The 18,616-nt window shown below is 46.7% G+C and overlaps 1 protein-coding gene across 6 annotated transcripts in view; it reads right to left on the minus strand.

The window, feature by feature from the left end:
* The window catches only part of ZC3H18 (zinc finger CCCH-type containing 18), a 72,607-nt gene that overhangs the window by 49,848 nt on the left and 4,143 nt on the right, over window positions 1-18,616 (minus strand). For all 6 annotated transcript variants that reach the window (XM_084812784.1, XM_084812780.1, XM_084812785.1 and 3 more), the window contains exons 2-6: window positions 14,775-15,382; window positions 9,789-9,873; window positions 8,079-8,233; window positions 3,554-3,646; window positions 1,057-1,214 (exon numbers count right to left, since the gene is read on the minus strand). In XM_084812784.1, the coding sequence (XP_084668910.1) occupies window positions 1,057-1,214; window positions 3,554-3,646; window positions 8,079-8,233; window positions 9,789-9,873; window positions 14,775-15,368 (1,085 nt within the window). In that variant the 5' untranslated portion in view covers window positions 15,369-15,382. The remainder of the gene's footprint in view (window positions 1-1,056; window positions 1,215-3,553; window positions 3,647-8,078; window positions 8,234-9,788; window positions 9,874-14,774; window positions 15,383-18,616) is intronic.

Consider the following 18,616-nt stretch of genomic DNA (forward strand, 5'->3'; position numbering starts at 1 on the left):
CAGCCCTTGTCTACAGGTCATCATTCCATCATGCAGAGTTTTACAAGAACTCTCCTTGCTTTACCAACTTAGGGGCCCCTCGCTCAATGCATTGCCCACACTAAGTAGGTTAAAGCCTAGGAGCTATTGATCTATTGGGGTGACTCATGATGGCTGGGGATCGGCGGTCATGCCAACCACAACTGTGATCTGTACACACCAGCCCACTCACAGCTGTTGATCTCTGGAGATGTTTGCCTGACCTAATTTGTGAGTGGTTGGGCCCACCTTGGAACATAGCCATGCAAAACCCCCACAAAAAACACCCCTCCAAGAAGCAGAGATGACACGGGGAATTGCATGTGGGGAGCAGGAGTGCGCACCTGCTTTAGCAACACGTTTTCACATGACAGACCAACAAAAGGTCGTGGCTGTTTGCAGTGGGGCTGTAAACACAAGACAGGTGCTGAAAAACACACGGTCTTCCCACTTCACATGTGTACCTCTGAGTGGTGAGGAAAGGAGCCCCACAGTGCAGGCAGGCAGGCTCTTGAAGGCACTTGCTGAAGCGACTAGGGAACGTGCGCTGCCATCCAGTCACTATCAGAGAAGGGGGAATCAGCGAGGCTGGAGCTCGTCCAGATTCTCAGTTCCACCTCCAAGCTTGATCCTTCCTCATGGTGGCCTTGATCTTTCCGTTCGAATGGGAGAAGGGCACATTTTTTAAACGCACGCACCTAAATGTGCGCTTCTCCCCATAGACTAATGCATGAAAATGCAGATATTTTAAAAGGGTACATTTAGAAAAGGGTGCATGTGCATTTTCTGAATGCATGTTTGGGAAATGTGAGCTTTTCCCAGGGAAAAGAAAGTGCCCGTGTTTGTGTTCGGAGGTGTGAACGGGAATTTGAGCGCTCTGACCAATCGGTCAGTAGGCCAACACTGCCCTCTGCTGGACGGCACCATGGCTCGCAGAAGAAAGCTAAGGGAAGTGGTGAGCATTAACAGGAATCCCTCCCTGCTGGAGCTGAGCCCTTGCTCCACAGCACAGAGTGACATGATCTGAGCAGCGCTTACGTTGAGTCCCGGACTTCTCGAGTGATGCGATAGTTCCAGTCCCGGAAAAATTCATTCTCTTTGTCAAATTCGCGCTCGTCTTCTCCGATGGTCACTGTAAACCGTTTCTCCTCAAAGTCAGGCTCTTGCTCCTTCCTCATGGTGGCCTTTTTCAACACCTAAGAGTGCAAGAGCAGTCAGTCTAGAAAAGAGGCCGAAAAGCCCTTAAGGGGCCCCCTTGGATCTGAATCACTGAAGAAATGTTAACACCTCTAGCTTTTAAGCAGCTAGAACAGTCTTCCCCAACCTGGTGCCCTTCAGATGTGTTGGACTGCAATTCCCAACGTCCCCTAGCTAGCATGGTCAATGACCATGCTGGCTGGGAATGACGGGAGTTGGAATCCAATGTACTTGGAGCACCAGGTTGGAGAAGGCTGATCAGGGACAAGAATTCCTTTTTTAGAACCAGCGCAACAGAATCTCATCTCATTGGTTAGGGCTAAGCTACACCTTGCGATAAACACACTTTTAAAAAAGCATGCTTAAACCATGCAGTTTTATTCTGAAGAAAAGCAGCCACAGATTGGCTGGATTGGGGCCACAGACAGGTTTCCTGCTGAACACAAGCCAGGGTGCTTCATCCATAAAGGTAGTGTTTACTGCAAACAGGCAAAAAGCAGCTGGGGAAGGGCATTTTCAGCAGGAAACCAGCATGGGCTCCCAATTCTGGATCAGGGCCCAGGGCTGCTTTTTCTTCAAATTAAAGCAGCCATGCTTTAAACAACCGTATTTATCAAAGCTTGTAGTTTGGCCCTGGATGTATGACTTATATAGTTTTAGAGAGCAATCCTATGGCCCTAGACAGCATCTGGGGGAACAAAGAATTGTTTGTTTTTCTGATTCTGACCTCATAGCCAGGAAGACACACTCCCCACCTCCTCCTCCTTGTAGCCAGCACAGAGAACCACACTGGCTACCTCTTCACGCTCGGTAAACAGAGCACTGAGACCAGAGAAAGGGGGCATTCCCAGGGGCGGGGTGCGGCCTGGGGCAGCTGCCTTACACTGAATCCTATGGCTGCCTCAGCCACCTTCCCTCTGGCTCTGAAGCACTGCTGCTAGACAGGCGAAACCACCCATCGAGCAGACATACAGGGCAGCTGGAGTGTGGAGGCAAAGACTGCCTCTGTGCTCTGGCTTCCCTGCATTTGATGCTCGGCAACCTCTGAGTTCGGAGGCTGCGACTTATCAATACAGGACTGCACCGTTAACCAAGTGGCCTCCAATAAATGTCACCAAAGATGCAAATTAAGTAATTAAAATATAAACTGATACACCAAAATGCTTCCTATCCTTCTGCTGGTGTTGTTTTTAAAAAAAATATTAGAGTGCTTGTTTTTTCACTCTGCAACTGCACTACTAACTGCTTCTTGAAAGCTTGAGATTGCGCTCTAGTCAATTTCATCAGGCTGTACAAAAATCAGTCCATCAGCCTCTGCACAATCACAGGACTGGGTATGGCATCTGTTGACCTGACCATGCAGGCTCGCAGGCCAGTGACTGCATCAGCCAGTGACCTCATGATGACTAGGACACAAGTGACATTAGCTGACGTTTTCGTGGCTTTCTGTTTCGAAGAGTGGCCTGCGTAGCTACCTTGGCTTTTTGAGAAATGTAATGTTTTTTGGTCAAGTAAATATTTAAACAGGGTTTCCTAGGGAACTTGCTCAAAAACTGAAAAAAAGAGGTTGTGCTGAATGTGACATGCTTGCATGTCACTGGGGAAACTTGCTTACTACAGTAAAGGGCTATAGCTTAATGGCAGAGCATGTGCTTGACGCACAAAGGTGCCAAGTCCAGTCCTTCGCACAGGGTTGGGCAACATGTAGATCCTGCTGCCCCCCCAGTGCAGCCCCTGCTGCCGGCAGAAAAAAAAAAGTTAGCCATAGGTAGCCACCAAAAGTGTCACATTTAGCTTGCAAACAAGCTAAATTTGACTCTTTCCACACTCTGTAGCACTACGGACGTTGCCATTTAATATTTTTTCTAGGGTGCCCCGTAGCCTGTGCAGCATCCATTGGGTGTGTGTCACAGGGGGACAAAAATGGCCCCCGGACCTCCATCTAAAGCATGTCAAGTAGCAAGGCTGGGAAGGATCACGTGTGGTAAACATGGAGAGTGACTGCCAGTCCAGAGCAGACACTACTTGGCAATGTACGCCAACAGTCTTTCCCTAACTCCAGGGTGCGAGGAAAGGTCTTTCAACTGCAAGTTGCCAGAAACCACTGTTACCCATCCTGTCTGGATGGGGGAAATAATTATTTGCTGCAATCCATGATTGGAAGCTTCTTGTTGCATTCCATCATGCCCAGAAGAGGGAGGAAAGAGCATGCAAGCCTGAGGTTTATGCCTGCTCATTCCTAATCCTCCAAGTGCTGGTCTGGAGAACAGTCTGAATGCCTTTGTAAAGCAGCTTCATAGCATTTTCCCTGCTGTGTTTGTGCCCAAGCTGTATTTACCTCTTTAGCATGACGGAGTCCTCGTTCCCAAGCACTTTCTGCTGGAGGGTCTGGTGGCGGCGGTGGCAAGATTTCATCAACTACAGGCCCTCCCTGTCAGAAAGGAGAAAAGGATGATGATCCCAGAATGAGGTGACATGCATTTTCATTATGTCCACTGTCCCTTTCTAACAAAGTATGACTCTTTCTGCCCATCACCTCCATTTTGGTGGCACTTGGGAAGTTAATTGAATTTGCCAATGGTAAAAATTATATTAATACAGTCAGGGCCAGAAATATTGGAACAAGGATAACTGTTTTGGCAATTGGCCTCTGTACACCACCACACTGAAGTTGAAAGGAAACACTCCCAGATGGGAGCGAAGTCAGGACTTTCAGCTGTAATTCAAAGGGGTTGACAAAAGTGGGGCACTAACCATTCAGGAAGTACAGCCAGTGGCATACCCCCCCCCCCCAATCATTGGTGGCTCATAAGTAATGGAACAAACCAACATCATTTCAAACTTAAGGGTCGCCTTTAATACCTGGATGAAAATCCTTTGCAGTCAATGACTGCCTGAAGTCTGGAACCCATGGACATGACCAAATGCTGAGTTTCCTCCCTCAAGATGCTTTGCCAGGCCTTTCCTGCAGCTGCCTTCAGCTGCTGCTTGTTTGTGGGTCTTTCTGCCTTCAGTCTTGTCTTCAGTAAGGGAAAAGCATGGCCTATTGGGTTGAGCTCAGGTGACTGACTTGGCCATTGAAGAACATCCCACTTCTTTGCCTGGAGAAACTCTTGGGTAGCTTTTGCTGTATGTTTTGGGTCATTACCCATCTGCAATATGAAGCGGCGTCCTATCAGTTTGGCAGCACTCAGCTGAATCTGAGCAGAAAAGTATAGCCCTATACACTTCAGAATTCATCCTGCTGCTTTTATCAGCAGTCAGGTCATCAATAAACACCAGTGACCCGGTTCCATTGGCAGCCATACATGCCCATGCCATAACCCTGCCTCCATGTTTGACAGATGATGTGGTATGCTTTGGATCATGAGCTGTTCCTTTCCTTCTCCATACTTTTCTCTTCCCATCATTCTGGTACAAGTTAATCTTGGTCTCATCAATCCAAAGAATCTTATTCCAGAACTGGGCAGGCTTTTTGAGGTGTTTGCTGGCAAAGGCTAATCTGGCCTGTCTGTTCTTGAGCGTTACCAGTAGTTTGCACCTTGTTGTGAAGCCTCTGTATTTACATTCATAAAGCCGTCTCTTGACTGTAGATGTTGACAATGACATGCCTATGTCCGCAAGAGCGTTTTTGACCTGGCTAGATGTTGTGAAAGGGTTCCTCTTCACCATGAGCAGAATTCTGTGGTCATCCACTTTAGTTGTCTTCCGTGGTCTTCCAGGCCTTTTGCTGTTGCTGAGCTTGCCAGTTTTCCTTCTTTTTCAGGATATTCCAAACTGTTGTATTGGCCACTCCCGCTGTTTTTGTTATCTCTCTGATGGGTTTATTTTGTTTCCTCGGCCTCCTTCACTCGCATGGACCTCTTTGGACCTCATGTTGGGAGTTCCAGTGAACAGCTACCAAATGCAAATGTAACACTCAGAACCACCTCCAGGCCTTTTCTCTGCTTGATTGGTCATGGGGTGCCCAGGAAACAGGCCACAGCTGGCCATGCAGCCGCTTGTCAGCCATTCGTTCCATTACTTATGAGCCACCAACGACGGGTGTGTGTGTATGCCACTGGCTGTACTTCCTGAATGGTTAGTGCCCCACTTTTGTCAAACCCCTTGACTTACAGTTGAAAGTCCTGACTTTGCTCCCATCTGGGTGTGTTTCCTTTCAACTTCAATGTGGTGGTATAGAGGCCAACTGCCAAAACAGTTATATTTGTTCCAATATTTCTGGCCCTGACTGTATACAACCATCAGGAATTTGACTTTCTTACTGTAAAGACTGCTTTTATCTTAAAGTCTTTTATGGTCAAGGGTGGAAAACCTGTTTGGTACACATATCAATGTGTAGCCTGCGTTCTCCAAGGGGCTCAGGATAGGATGTACAAATGTTTGCACCACTGATTTATTCAATATTGAAAACTGCCTTAGCACTCTCTCAGGAGCCAGGCTGACAGAAAACAATCTCATGCACGCTTTTATTTTCCTCCCAATCAGGCTACACCAAATCCACTTGACAGCACCAAGTGCTGCTAGCAAGGGAGCATGTCCGGCAGGACCAGCGTCAGGCACAGGGTGGGAGGAGGGATGTGGCCCACGCCCCAAAGTCTGCTCCAACAGAAGCCTTCGCTAGGAGGAAGGGGGTTAGCAATTACCCAGCTGTCTTCTCCACCTCCATGGTTGAACAGCTTCAGTTTTGGGGACTCTCCCCTTGGCCTGCCACTTTCAAAATCTTTATTAGTGGCTCCCTACCTTGCCAATGGTTCCTCCTTCCATCTACCCTCTCACAAAGTTTCATGGTAAGAGACAGAGAAGACAACAGAGATGCCTCTTCCAGGACACTGGAGGGCTGGAGCCTCCGATTACCAATTTTGCCACTTCACCTAGCCCCATGCTCACGAGCAGATGTCCTCCCACTGCACTGACAACTGGGCCACGGCTCTGGGAGGCCGAATCAGGTGGCCTCTACACACAGTGGTCCAACGGCTACTTCTGCACATTGAGTTTTGTGTGAGAACTGTTCTGGAGTTCAGTGTCAGATAAAGATCCCCCCTGTAAGCTTCTGTAGAACCTTGGGGACCAGGAGAAGGGCAGACCGACCAAAAATATGTGGACCACTGAAGCAACTGGCATAAAACATGCATGGATTTGGTAGATACTCAGTCCCAGCTGGCAGACATGCTGGGTTGCTTTTCTGATAAGTTTCCTAAAGCTTTTGGTAACAGACTAAAAGCAGCAAATTCAGGTTCCTTTTCTGCTTGGCATTAGCCAAAATTTCAATGTATGCGCAATCCCCAGCAATCAATACACATGCCCCCTTTCCAGCAATTTTCAGTTTTTCTGCAGGGTCCCAAGGCTGCAACAGGGATATAGTTGACGTATTAGAAGCCTTCTCCCACACCCTTCCCAATAAGTTCCAAGCCAGCCAAAGGAGAGATGAGAGTTATTTTTTTTTAAATGTAAAATGTTTTTGTTCTAATTTTATACTTCTTTGCCTTTTAGTATCTATTGCTGCTGTAATAGATAATGAAAAACCTTCATAAAGTACTGATCTGAAAGACACACACCTTTTATAAGTAACTCAGAAAGGCTTATTGCATCAAATTTGCATGTTTATAGCCTACCCCGGCTGCTTGGCATTTCTGCAGTATTTGAGAAAGTTCCTTTACATGGGCAACTGCACTCTCTCCAAACAAGCAGGGCTTGTTTTATTTATTAACTACATTTCTATACTAACCAATAGCTGAAGCTCTCTGGGCACAAAATGTTGTTCTGTGTGTATTCCATGTAATCTGCTGGTTGCATTCTGAGAATGGAACTGGACCTAAGAGGCCTTTTATGAAGTTTCTTTCTAGGAAACAATTCTGGGGATACAAGGAAGGGTTGCATCCCTCACTCAGTGAAGTCTTGCAGCCTGCTTGCTGCCCCAGAATATAAAAAAAATTAGATACATGAACCAAGAGAGACTTGGAAAAGTAAAATTGGGTTTCTTTTCCCCCTTACTGTCTGGTTTGGAAGTCTTTAGGAAATATGCCACCATACTTCCCAGCATGTGGTTCAAGGATTGGGCTCATAAGCATCGAGTTATAGGTGTTCGGGTGTGGCTTGAAAATCTCCCTCTTTAACACTGCATTTAACCTGAGATTGTGATTAGCTTATATATCCAGGAGCAGCTTCTCAACATATCCTTTATGTTTGCTAATGGGCCCTTTTTTCATCTTTGTGTCTTGCCTTTCTCCTTGGTTGTGTGTTGCTTTGTGAGAGCAGCATGGCTCTAGAAAGCAACTACAAACGCCTTAATATAGTTCTAATTTATTGATTATTGATTTATCACATTTATACCCAACCCTTTAGCTGAATGGGCTCCCAGAGTTGCTTATAAAAGTAAGTGGCATGACAGTTTCAGGCAGTGGTTCTGTGATACTGTGCATGCCCTCAACATATGAGGATGCTGCACTGAGTCATGGTATGCACACACAACTGAGTTATCTCAAATAATGGGCCCAAGAACGATGCCCTTGCCCTCAGAGGCTGAATTTTGGGTGGCTCCAGTCAGGGCCAGGAGTACAGGGCTATGTGTACCCCTGCTCTTCTAACATCAGAGACAAGATTTTCTAAAACAAGGATCCTCAGGCCACACAAAACCGTGCTACAGCCTACACATGACTCAAAAGGTGCTGCGTTGCCCAGGTCAGGCAACCATTAGGAGATCAACACAAGGCAGCTGTGTGGGACCTATAAACACCAACTTGATGCTCCTTGTCTGCCCCAGTATTTGTAGAGCCTTTCATGCCATGCGGCCTGGTCAGCCTCTCAGCGTTCAAAATTAAACCATGATGAGAAGACTGGAAAAGAAAGTAATTCTACTATACCCAAGGATTGGCTGGCATCAGAGGGTGAGGGCCAGGGCCAATAGGAGGTGCACCATTAGGAGAGAAAGGATCTGGCTTGGAGATTAGAGAGTAGTTTCCTTTGTCATTCACACCAGGATGAATAAACCGGCAGTTCATTCCCCAAGTACAGTGCCCTGCAGAAAGAAATGTCCAGAAATTTTTAATGGCTTCATGCAGAAAACAGGGAAAAAGTGAGAAATATTATTTTTACTCAGGAGGACATTTAATCAACCATGTATAACTCATATGATTTCTTTAATTGGGTGACAGCACAATTCAGAACTGGAAATGAAGTGTGTGTTTTTTAAAAACAGTTCTTGTTTTTCTTACATTTTGGATTACTTGCTACAGCTGCCAATTCAAAAATAGATTTTATGAATTCACAGAGTTCACCTAGTCATAAAATGAGTTTCTTCTGCCCCGGTCTACCTCCTCCCAGTCCCTACTACATATATGCAACAGATCCTTCCAAAGCAATGTCAAAACTGTCCTCTCAAGACTTGGCAGTTGGTTTATTTACTTTAAGAAAATATATCCTACTCTTCAAAAACTTTCCCAGGGAACCTTACACTATGTAATAAACAAAACAGCAGCATAACAACAAAACACAGACATTAAAAAAAAACTTTCAAAAATCCAAGCTGCAATGCAAGAGTATGAAAGTCAACGCTGGAGGTAAGAGTCAGACTTAAAAAGCCCGGGACTATCTGGTTTCCACCCACTGCCTTGGTGATGGCTGGGGGGTTGAGATCCACATAGATCAGGGGTGTTAAGCCTCTCTCAGCTTGAGGGCCAGGGTCCATTTTGGAGATGCTCTTAGGGGCTGCATTTCAATGGGGGCAGGGCGGAACGAAAAAGGATGGGATTAGGGGAAAAGGGGAGCGGGCTAACACCCCCCCACATGATTTAGCTCAGGGTGGGCAGAAGGTAGATCTCGAGGTGTTTAGACTTCAACTCCCAGCATTACTGGCCATGCTGGGAGGGGCCTATGGGAGTTGACTCCAAAATATCTGGAGATCTACCTCTTGCCCACCACTGTGCTTAAAGCTCTTACTTGAAGAGCTTTGTGGGCGTATCCAGTGACTAAATTTTAGGAGCATCATTTCAGTCTTTTAGAATGGGGTGAAGGAATGCACAAAAGCCAGGAAACCACCAAACGACTGGTGGTCTGGAGAGAGAGGGATTGGGGAAGGGGCTCTCTGGGGAACCCCAGGGGGCAGGACTGGGAGCACAGGTGGGCCAGATTTGGCTCCTGGGCCTGAGGTTCAATACCTCTGATGTAGAGAAAAATAGGTGCTAGCCATGATAGATAAATGGAACCTCCTCATCCAGAGGCAGGCTGTGAATATCAGAGATGCCGGGGACAAACATTAGATGGGGACTGCTCCTTCCACACCCTGCTTGTGGGCTTCCCTAAAATGGAGACAGGATAATAACTAGATGGGCCCACCTTGGCCTGATCCAACAGGGCTCCCCCTAAAGGTGAACGGTCTTTGACGATACTCACTGTGACAACACTTGAGAACCTCTGAACTGATGCAGCTTGATAACGGACAGAAACAACCCGGGATAAGTTCATCTGTACAGAAGCTGGGAGGACTCAGGAAGCCAGGCATCAGAAACTTAAGTCCTCACAGCTGCCTCTGTGAAGGCTCAAGAGGAAAGGGATGGCTTGGCCTTAGCTCCTACCTTTCACAAAAAACCGGCAGGTGAGACGTGGCCTCACTTTCCTGTCGCTGGGGTCTTTGACCTCTCCCTCCTCCAGATCGTCATCCTGAAAGGCACAGAGGGGCAGGTACTTAACAGTGCAGAAGATGCTATGGCAGCAAAGCTACCGATTTCGCGGCAACCCTTCAAGCAAGATGACTGAAGAGGCCAAGATGTTGTGTTTTCAGAGCCATCTGGAACTTTCAGTCCACCTGCTCCTCAACAGGTGAACTGTGGACCATCTTAGGCCAGCCACAACAGGCCTTACCAAGTCTCTGTCACTGCTTCCTCTCCCTGCCCCTGCCTTTCTCTGCTGTCTGTGAGGACTACTAGCCCTCAAGGTTCAGGAGATGCATTTGATGTTGTTCAGGCAGTAGGAAAGTAGGTGGAAGGCCTCACTGCTTTAACAGAGCTACCGATTTCGCTCACTTGCTAGTCATCTCCCCTGCCCCCCCCAGAGTACCCCATCTCACCTCAGCTACCTTTCCTTTTCCTCCACATGTGCAACACTGCCAAAATCTTAATAGATTCTCCAACAACTCATGAGCTGGATTCCAAGTAAAGCAGGGGTGCTGAACCTCTTTCAGACCGAGGTTGAATTCCATTTTGGAGGACTCTCAGGGGCCGCATTACAGTGGTGGGTGGGGCAAAAGCTACAGTGGCGGGTGAGGCCAAAAATTCCAAACGTAACAGCCTATTTAAGCTTAAAGCTCTTATTGCCAGTCACCGAAGTTAAGGATTTCAAGCTTTGAGAATGGGGAAAAACTGCACAAAAGCCAAGAAACCGCAAAATGATCGGTGGTTGGGGAAAAGGGGCATGGTCACCTAGGGAACCCAAAGGGCCAGATTGGGAGCCCAGGTAGCCTGCATTTAGCCCTAGGTCTGAGGTTCTGCACAGCTGAAGGAAAGCTTCAAAAACGAAAAGCTTTAAGGAAGCCCTGCAGACACTGCTTGATTTGCACCAGATAACTTTGGCATGGGTAAGTTCACTTTGAACAGAACACTGATTTCTTCCCGACCCCCGCTGCTGCCTCCCACTTTAGTACAGAACACCAGAAGTGCTTTATTTCTGGGTTTCTCCTATTCATAGATCTGTAGGATGCCAGGCATGCAGATAAGGTTCCACCCTATTAAATTTAGAGGCAATCAGAGTTACAAGCAGCTTTTAAGAGAAGATGTTAAACCGGTTTTACTGTTCACTGCTGCAGCATCCCCCTCTCCCTTTTTTATCCCTCTTTTGGGAAGCACAGGAGAGAACCACAATGTGGCCTGGCGCTCTTACTCTCTTCCTAAAAATGGGAAACCACCCTCGAGCAGAACAGACTGGGAAAAAAAGCTGGGCATTCTTTATGATGGCCTTCAAAATTACTAAGCTGGAAAGATCAGACAGTAAAAGCGATATCGTTCTGAAATCAAACAATGGGCCAGTGCTTTACATGCAGAAGGGCAGAAGTTCCACCCCTGGCAACTTTTTCTTTGTGCAGAGAGGGGTGGCGGGGATAGCTCAGTGGTAGAATATGATAATAAAGCTTTTATTGTTTCAACCGATGGTTACAACAAGCATGTGGAAGAATATATGCTTTGCCTGTGGAAGATGCCAATCCCACTCCCTGCCATCTCCACCTAAGAAATATTTTGGGCAAGAGGACTGGGAAAGGCCTCTGCTTGAGGCCCTGGAGAAGTCAGGACAGGTGCAGGAATAGTTTGACCTGGCTTAAGACAGCTCGGTATGTTTCTATGGACTGTGTTAGAGAGCAGGCCTTAATGTCTGTTCCTTCAAGTTTCTTCAAAGAGGTCTGACAACAAGGACTGGGTGAAGGCCGCTTCCCTTCAGCAACATTCCTGGTGGACCCCATGCCACCAGGAAGCTCTTTGGAAGATGCTATGTGACTGTTCGACAGGTAGCTGTGGGGCTGGGACTCCCAAGGACACCTTTGATCAAGCCCAGCAGTGCCCTTTGAGCGCCTTCTCAATCAGGCTATTCAATACAAGCAGGCACAAAAATCTAGGGCTGAAGCATACCAGGCTTCTCATTTCTTTCAGTTTTGCTCTCAACTGTGGTCTGCTTTCTTGCCACTTTGCTGCCTTGAGTATTTATCATAACAGCTGCACTCCCCTCTCCCGGGAGGAGCACAATTGCTGTCTCACAGGCTCAGATGTTACCTGTTGTCTACAGGGCTTTTACGACCACTGGCTGCCTTAAGCGCCAAACTAGAGCTGTCTTTCAAGTGGCTCGATACAAGACAAATGAGATACCAGTTCCACCAAGCTGAGGCAGCCAAACCAGAAGGCCACCCGCTCTCTTTAGTGCATGCAGGCCATGCTTTCTGAGGCCAGATAAAACAGCTTTCCCCAACTTGCTGCCCTCCAGATGTGCTGGACTACAACTCCCAGCACCCCCAACCAGCACAACTGCGTGTGGGTGTTGGGAGTTGCAATCCAACACATCAGGAAGGCAGCAAGTTGGGGAAGGCTGAGATACAAGATACCACTGTCAGGATCTTCAGTGATCAATTCCCAGAGAATTCTAGAGACTTCCCAGTCAAACTTTGCTAGAGACCCACATCTAAAGATTTGGTTTGTTAGCTCAGTTCAATGCATGAGGACTCCCCTTGCCTCCTCACTCGGGCCTTACTGTGGTTCATAGCTCGCAAAGCACCTTCCCCAACAACAGCATATTTATTTATTTAGCACATACCCACCCAATAACTAATGTTCTCTGGGCAGATTACAAATAGTAATCCTTTGCATGGGTTTTGCATGGGTTCTGTCCTTTGCATGGGTTTTCTCTAATGCAAACTGATCTTTCACCTTCTTCACAGAAGCTGCATGGGCTCGTCAACATTACACTGCTGACAGTTTCCCTCTGAGCAGTTAGAATGTTCATGAACATTCCATGCCTTCACAGAAGGCCTGTAAATGGCTTGGGCAGATCAGCTGACAAGCAATTCTAATAAATATAAATCTATTTATTTACCCTGCATAAGCAGTAATGCCTTACAACACTAATTCAAATAGCAAGGGGGGAAAAGTTATCCCACTGCCTTTGTCTGGAAACAGTTGTGCCTGGGTACAGTGCCTAAATGCAAGCAGAGCAACACAAGCAAACACTTTCTGGAGAAGTGTGCCAGCTCTCTGTAAACCTTTAAGCAGGAGGGAAGGAAAAACATCGGGAGGAAAATTCATGACGAGACAGCAGAGACGCCCGTCATAAGCTTATGTCTGAAAGCTGCCTAGAGGGCAGCCTCATATTGTATTTATCAGAGCAAGCCTCATAGAATTGGAAAGCTTAAGTATCGGATTAAGAAACTCTCCGAGGATGAGTTATGCCTCTAGGATGCTCTCCTTAATAGACTGACTGGCATCCCTCTCCAGAAGCAGGTAGGATTTAAGGCAATCCATAATGCAGAAACAGGGAGCTTACATGAACATACATGGGCCGGGCAAACCTTCTGATGCATGCACAGTCAAGCTTCCTGCCACCATAAGCTGATAAAAGGGAATTGTCAAATGACAATCGCTGGAAATTGACAAGCCCCACTAGACTCCATGGAGATGCAAAGCCAGGTACCCTAAAAACTTAATCATTTGAGTGTAAACATCTGAAGCTGTCTTATTCTTGGCCTAGGGGTGTTGAATCTCTTTCAGCCCAAGGGCTGAATTCAATTTCTAGGGCTGCGTTTCAGTGGCGGATGGGGCCAATGGCAAAAGGGGCAGGGGAAAATTACCCCAAATGTCAGCATATTGTAGCTGAAAGCTTCTACTGTCAATAACTAAGACTTAGGAGAGGCAGCTCAATCTTTTAGACTGGGGGAAAAGACACACAAAAGCCAGGAAACCACCAAAGAATTGGTGGTTGGGAGAAAGAGGATGGGCGAAAGGGACGTGGCCCTCTGAGGAACACCAGAGGGTCAGGTTTGGTCCATGGGCCTGAGGTTCAACACCCCTGATCTAGCTAAGGAGCATCCACTTCAACTGACAGCCATTCTCTAAGATCTCAGGCAGACAGAGGCCCTACTGCCTTTTAACTCGAGATCCCAGGGGCTTAACAAAGGACCACTTACATACATGCAGGTGCTCTACCTCTGAGTTGTGGCCTTAACATTTCCTAGTCATATTTATGGTAGTGCTTCAGGTACCCTACATGAATTGACTGATATATCGAACGGCTTGGCTGAGGCATCCAAGGTAGTAACTTCAGGGAGAAGGTGAGGAGAGAATGCAGGATATTGCATGACAAATGGAAGAAACAGAGAAGGGCTGCTGACGAAGAACAGAGAGAGTGAGAAAGAGTAGTGGCTAAGAGATTAAGCTACAAATCGGGAAGCCCTTGGTTTTGTTTCTCACCTACTATGAACTCCCAACATAGCCTTAGGCAAGCCACTCCCGCTCAGCCTCAGCTATCCCATCTGTAATATGGGACAGTAATACTGACTTACTGTACTAGAGTTGGTATAAGAATAGCAAGATGATGTGTGAGAAGCACTGTGAACGTCTGAAAGTGCTACACAAATGCTTAAAATAACTGAGAAAAAGGGAACTACAGAGAAGCCCACCTCACAGGGGTCTATTCTCCTGCTGCTAAATTCTGGCAATGTGGGGCAGGGAAGAACTGAAACAACATGCTGGGAAAAGCTTTCTCTACTGCAACACAGACACTGAAACACAGCACATAAGCTCTGGACTCAACTGGTTGGTTGCAGCTCCATTTCACCATTCCTTTGCTTCTATGTTTTTCTCAATAAGGCCTACAGTGATCCTTCCATGAAATTCACATGTATCCAGCCATTTCAAAAATGACATAGCCATGAGATCTCAGCATGCGTATTTAGCCTCCTTGATGAAAAATTACCAGTGCATGCAGGTTTAGAAAACAGAAGGGGGCACCAAAATGCTTTGCAGGCCCTGATTTCCAGGTAAATCGGTTAGTGGGGAGAAGGTGAGATTGCAGGAAGGAGCTGAACTTACGTCAATCTCGCCATCATCAATTTCTCCATCTTCCTCTTTCTTCTTCTCCTTGAGAGGCTCCTGCCCATCCTTTTCGTCATCACTCTTTGTGCAAGATTTTTTGTCATCCTCGGGGGGGTCATATCCCTTCTCCTCCTCCTCCTCCTCCTCTCCCCCGGCCTTGTCAGCCTCGTCGTCAGCAGCACTGGCGCCCGGCTCCTCAGGAACCTCCTCATCGTAGTCCAATTCATGCTCGTCCAGTTCCCGAGTGACTGAGGATGCTTCATCACCAAGGTCGTTAGCCTGGTCTTCCTCATCCTCCTTGACACCCAGCGAGCATTTCAGCTCCCTGCTTTGCTCGTTATTGTCAGAGTCCTGAGACTTGGTTTCACTTAAGTGGTCCTCTTCATCTGAGTGGTTCTCCTCCTCCTCATGGCTCAAAACTCTGGCCGTGTCTTCTTCGTCTTCCCCCAAATTGGTGCCCTGCCCTTCCTCTCCATCTTGTTCCGAACCACTCTCTTTCAGGATTTCGTCCTCGGAGAGCTGCTGGCCGTCTTCCTCCTCGTTCTCGTCGGGAGAGCGGGGGTTTTGCTCAGGGCTTTTGGAAACATCCATCAGGGCCTGCTAGTCTGTAACAAAGAAAATAAATAAATAACTGGCTGGGACAAGAGTGGTTTCAGGACTGCTGCTTAAGGGTGCAGCTTTAAGCCTCAATCATTCCTATATTTCTTAGCTGTCTGGTGGAAATACTCTTTAAGGGTAAAATCCAAGTGTACACTCTTAAAGGAGAGACTGGGCATAACTACCTAACAATGCCAATTACAACTGCAGCCTTCAAATCCGATTTTCCTCTGCTCTCAGCTACAGAGGGCAGACTGCATAAGACAGCATCCAGGTTCCCCTTGTAAGCAATGAATCTAGTATCTGCTGCAATTGCACATGAAAGATGCAACCCCTGGCAATGCACCAAGTACAACAGGGGTGCAGAAACTCATGGCTGGGGTTTCAATCAGGCCATGCCCCTTCCCCTGAACCCACACCCTTTCCCCTGATCACCAGTAATTTCATGGTTTCCTGGCTTTTCTTTTTCTTCCCATTCTAAAAGGTTGAGATGCCTCTCCTAAAGCTAAGTTACTGGCAGTAAGACCTTTAAATTAGAACATGCTGGGTTTTTTTTGACATTTTGCCCCTGCCCCCTTTGCCCCCCAACTCAATTTTCCTCGGCCCCACCCACCACTGCAGTTTGGCCCCAAGAGCTTCTCTGAAATTGAATTTGGCCCTCAGGCTGAAAGAGGTTGAATACCCCTGAAATACAAGCACCTGACCCTTATGGAGGAAAACCTGGTGATAAATGTAGCTTGCCGGAGAGACATGCAGCACCAGGCATCATGAACACATTGTCAAGTTACATGTCTTGGCAGAGCAGCCTGTTCCTCCAACTATTGCCCCACCGCTACAGGCAGATAAACCCTTTCTGTCTTCCTCTTTTCCCTCGCTTCTCTTCCCCAGCGCTGTCAAATCTAAATACCACAGCAACAAAAAACAAACCAACAAAATCCATGTTTTTTTTAGAAATCCAAAGTGTAAAAGGTAAATTTATACAAAGTCAATATATGGACATTTATTTAATTCACTAATTTAGTCATAAGAAGAGCTATGCTGAATCAGACCAAGGGTCCATCCAGTCCAGCATTCTGTTTGCACAGTGGGCAACCAGCTGCCCATGGGAAATCCACAAGCAGGACATGAGCACAACAGCACCTTCCTGCCCATGTTCCCCAGCAACTGGGGTACAGAGTGCAGAGCACATGAAATCATGACATACATATAGTCCTAATATGGATTTCTATTCCCAGGGTTTGGGGAGGAAGACAACATCTAGACAGAAATATTCCAGAGGGGGAGCGGTGTTAGCCTGTTGCAGCAAGATCGACAGAGGATTTTGCGGCACCTAAGGGACTAGCAGGTTTATTCTGGCAGAAGTTTTTGTGGACTTGAGTCCGCTTCATCAGAAACTCTCCTCTGGGTATAACGTGATGGTTCTTGTGTCCCGAACACTTCAGCCAAACTAGAGAAATCCAAGGAAAGAAACTTTAAAGACATATGAGGCAGCAACCACAACTCCAGATACGTGGATAGGAGGAACACCTGCACATCTTTGGGGGATAGGCATGTACTCAAAAACAAGAGCAGCATTAGTTGGGGGATGGGTAAATGTGTGTGTGAGTGTGTTCCCAGGCTTGGGATGTGGGCTGGAGGCAGGTGTGCCACTGCACCCATTGACAGGCCCCAAACAGCTGGCTGGGGAAGCAGAACAGAGAGTAGCAAGCTCTGGAGAGAGCGAGCTTTAAAATGCCAGCTAATGTCATGGCTTCCATAATTTTATTTTGGCAATAAGCCCACAAAGGAGGCTTTGCAGGAGAGAAAAAGTGACAGTGATAACTACTACTACATGGAATGTTTGGGTAAGGAATGAACTTCAGCTTTAATAGCCCTTGCCTTTAGCACACTGCAACAGCATCATTTGTGTGTGTGTGTGCATGCATGTCCATCCACCTGCCTACCAACCAATATCAAGATGGAGAATAAAATCTGAGGCCAGTTTTAAATTTCTAGCATATCTAGGTTTGCACAATTACTTCAAATGCTAACTAAGGTAATGTTGTTAGGAGCTCAAAGCATGCCGCTAATTGCCTCCTGTTAAATTATGGCTTAGGGCAGTAAAGCGTAGCTTGGATGAGCTTCCCACAAATTAGCCATTTTTATGTACTTAAAGGCCAATCTAGAGATAAGAAATTTTCATGACCATACCCACTGTTTTCTGATTACAATTTTAAAATAATTTGAATCAGATTATCCTCTTCTGAGCATAGACGTGGCAGTTTGCTTACAATCTTAAACATCTAAAGTTTGGCATTAACAGGCTTACGGCAATATACAAAGCGTCAGAGGAAGATGAGCTCAGATTGTTTCTTAGGCTGGCTCAAACAGATGGCTTAAAAGCAAACACAATTTGGGAAGATGTGATTGAGATACCTTCCCAGGACACATTCTTTGGCATGGAAGGTAATACCTAAATATAGCTTTACTGATAAACTAAAGGATGAAAGTGTTTCGCTTGCTAATTGTTCTGACTCCCAGGATCCAATATTAGCCGATGACTTCTCAGGAACATAAAAGAATCACAGCCTGGCTGAAAATCTCCCCAAATGGTTTATACATAGACTGAATTTGCATGTCACAGGCAATTCCTGGGTTGTTTAAACCCAGGAACTGGCAGGGCGTGCAGGAGTGAGTGAGCATGCTGCCTCCTGCCCGCTCGCCACTTCTGCTTTCAGTTAACAACCTAGGAATGCCCTATTTCTGCGTTGTTTGGCGATGACTGAACTTAGAAACTCTGCATTGTTTAGGGGTTAAACAACTCAGAGTTAACCTAACAAAAAAACCATGGGTTAACTCTGGTCTTTTAACCTCTAGATAACAATGCAATGTTCCTGGGTTGTTACTTGAAAGAAGAAATAGGCAGAACCCAGCATGTTTGCTTCCTCCCACGCACTCAAAACAACCCATGATTAACAAACCATGGGTTGTTTGATCATGTGAACTGGGTCATAGGATGTCACTGAACATATCTGGGGCCAGGAAGAAGTTTTTCTCTCGGTCAAATTGCTACGAAATGGGGGTGGGAAGATTGTCCTCCTATGTACTGGAGCTTGGCTCACTTCTATATCTTCCCATTTAGAAGAATCTCTCCTTCCCCACCTGCAGCCAATCCTCACCCACCCCAGGTTACAAGGTATCTAAGTATTAACAAGCCTGGAGAAAGGCTGAGGACAACGAATGAATGCCTAGCACAAGAGAAG

This window comes from Heloderma suspectum, chromosome 8 (assembly GCF_057233095.1).
Source record: "Heloderma suspectum isolate Gila_16-S chromosome 8, 16-S_ref, whole genome shotgun sequence".
NCBI classification, from domain to species: domain Eukaryota; kingdom Metazoa; phylum Chordata; class Lepidosauria; order Squamata; family Helodermatidae; genus Heloderma; species Heloderma suspectum.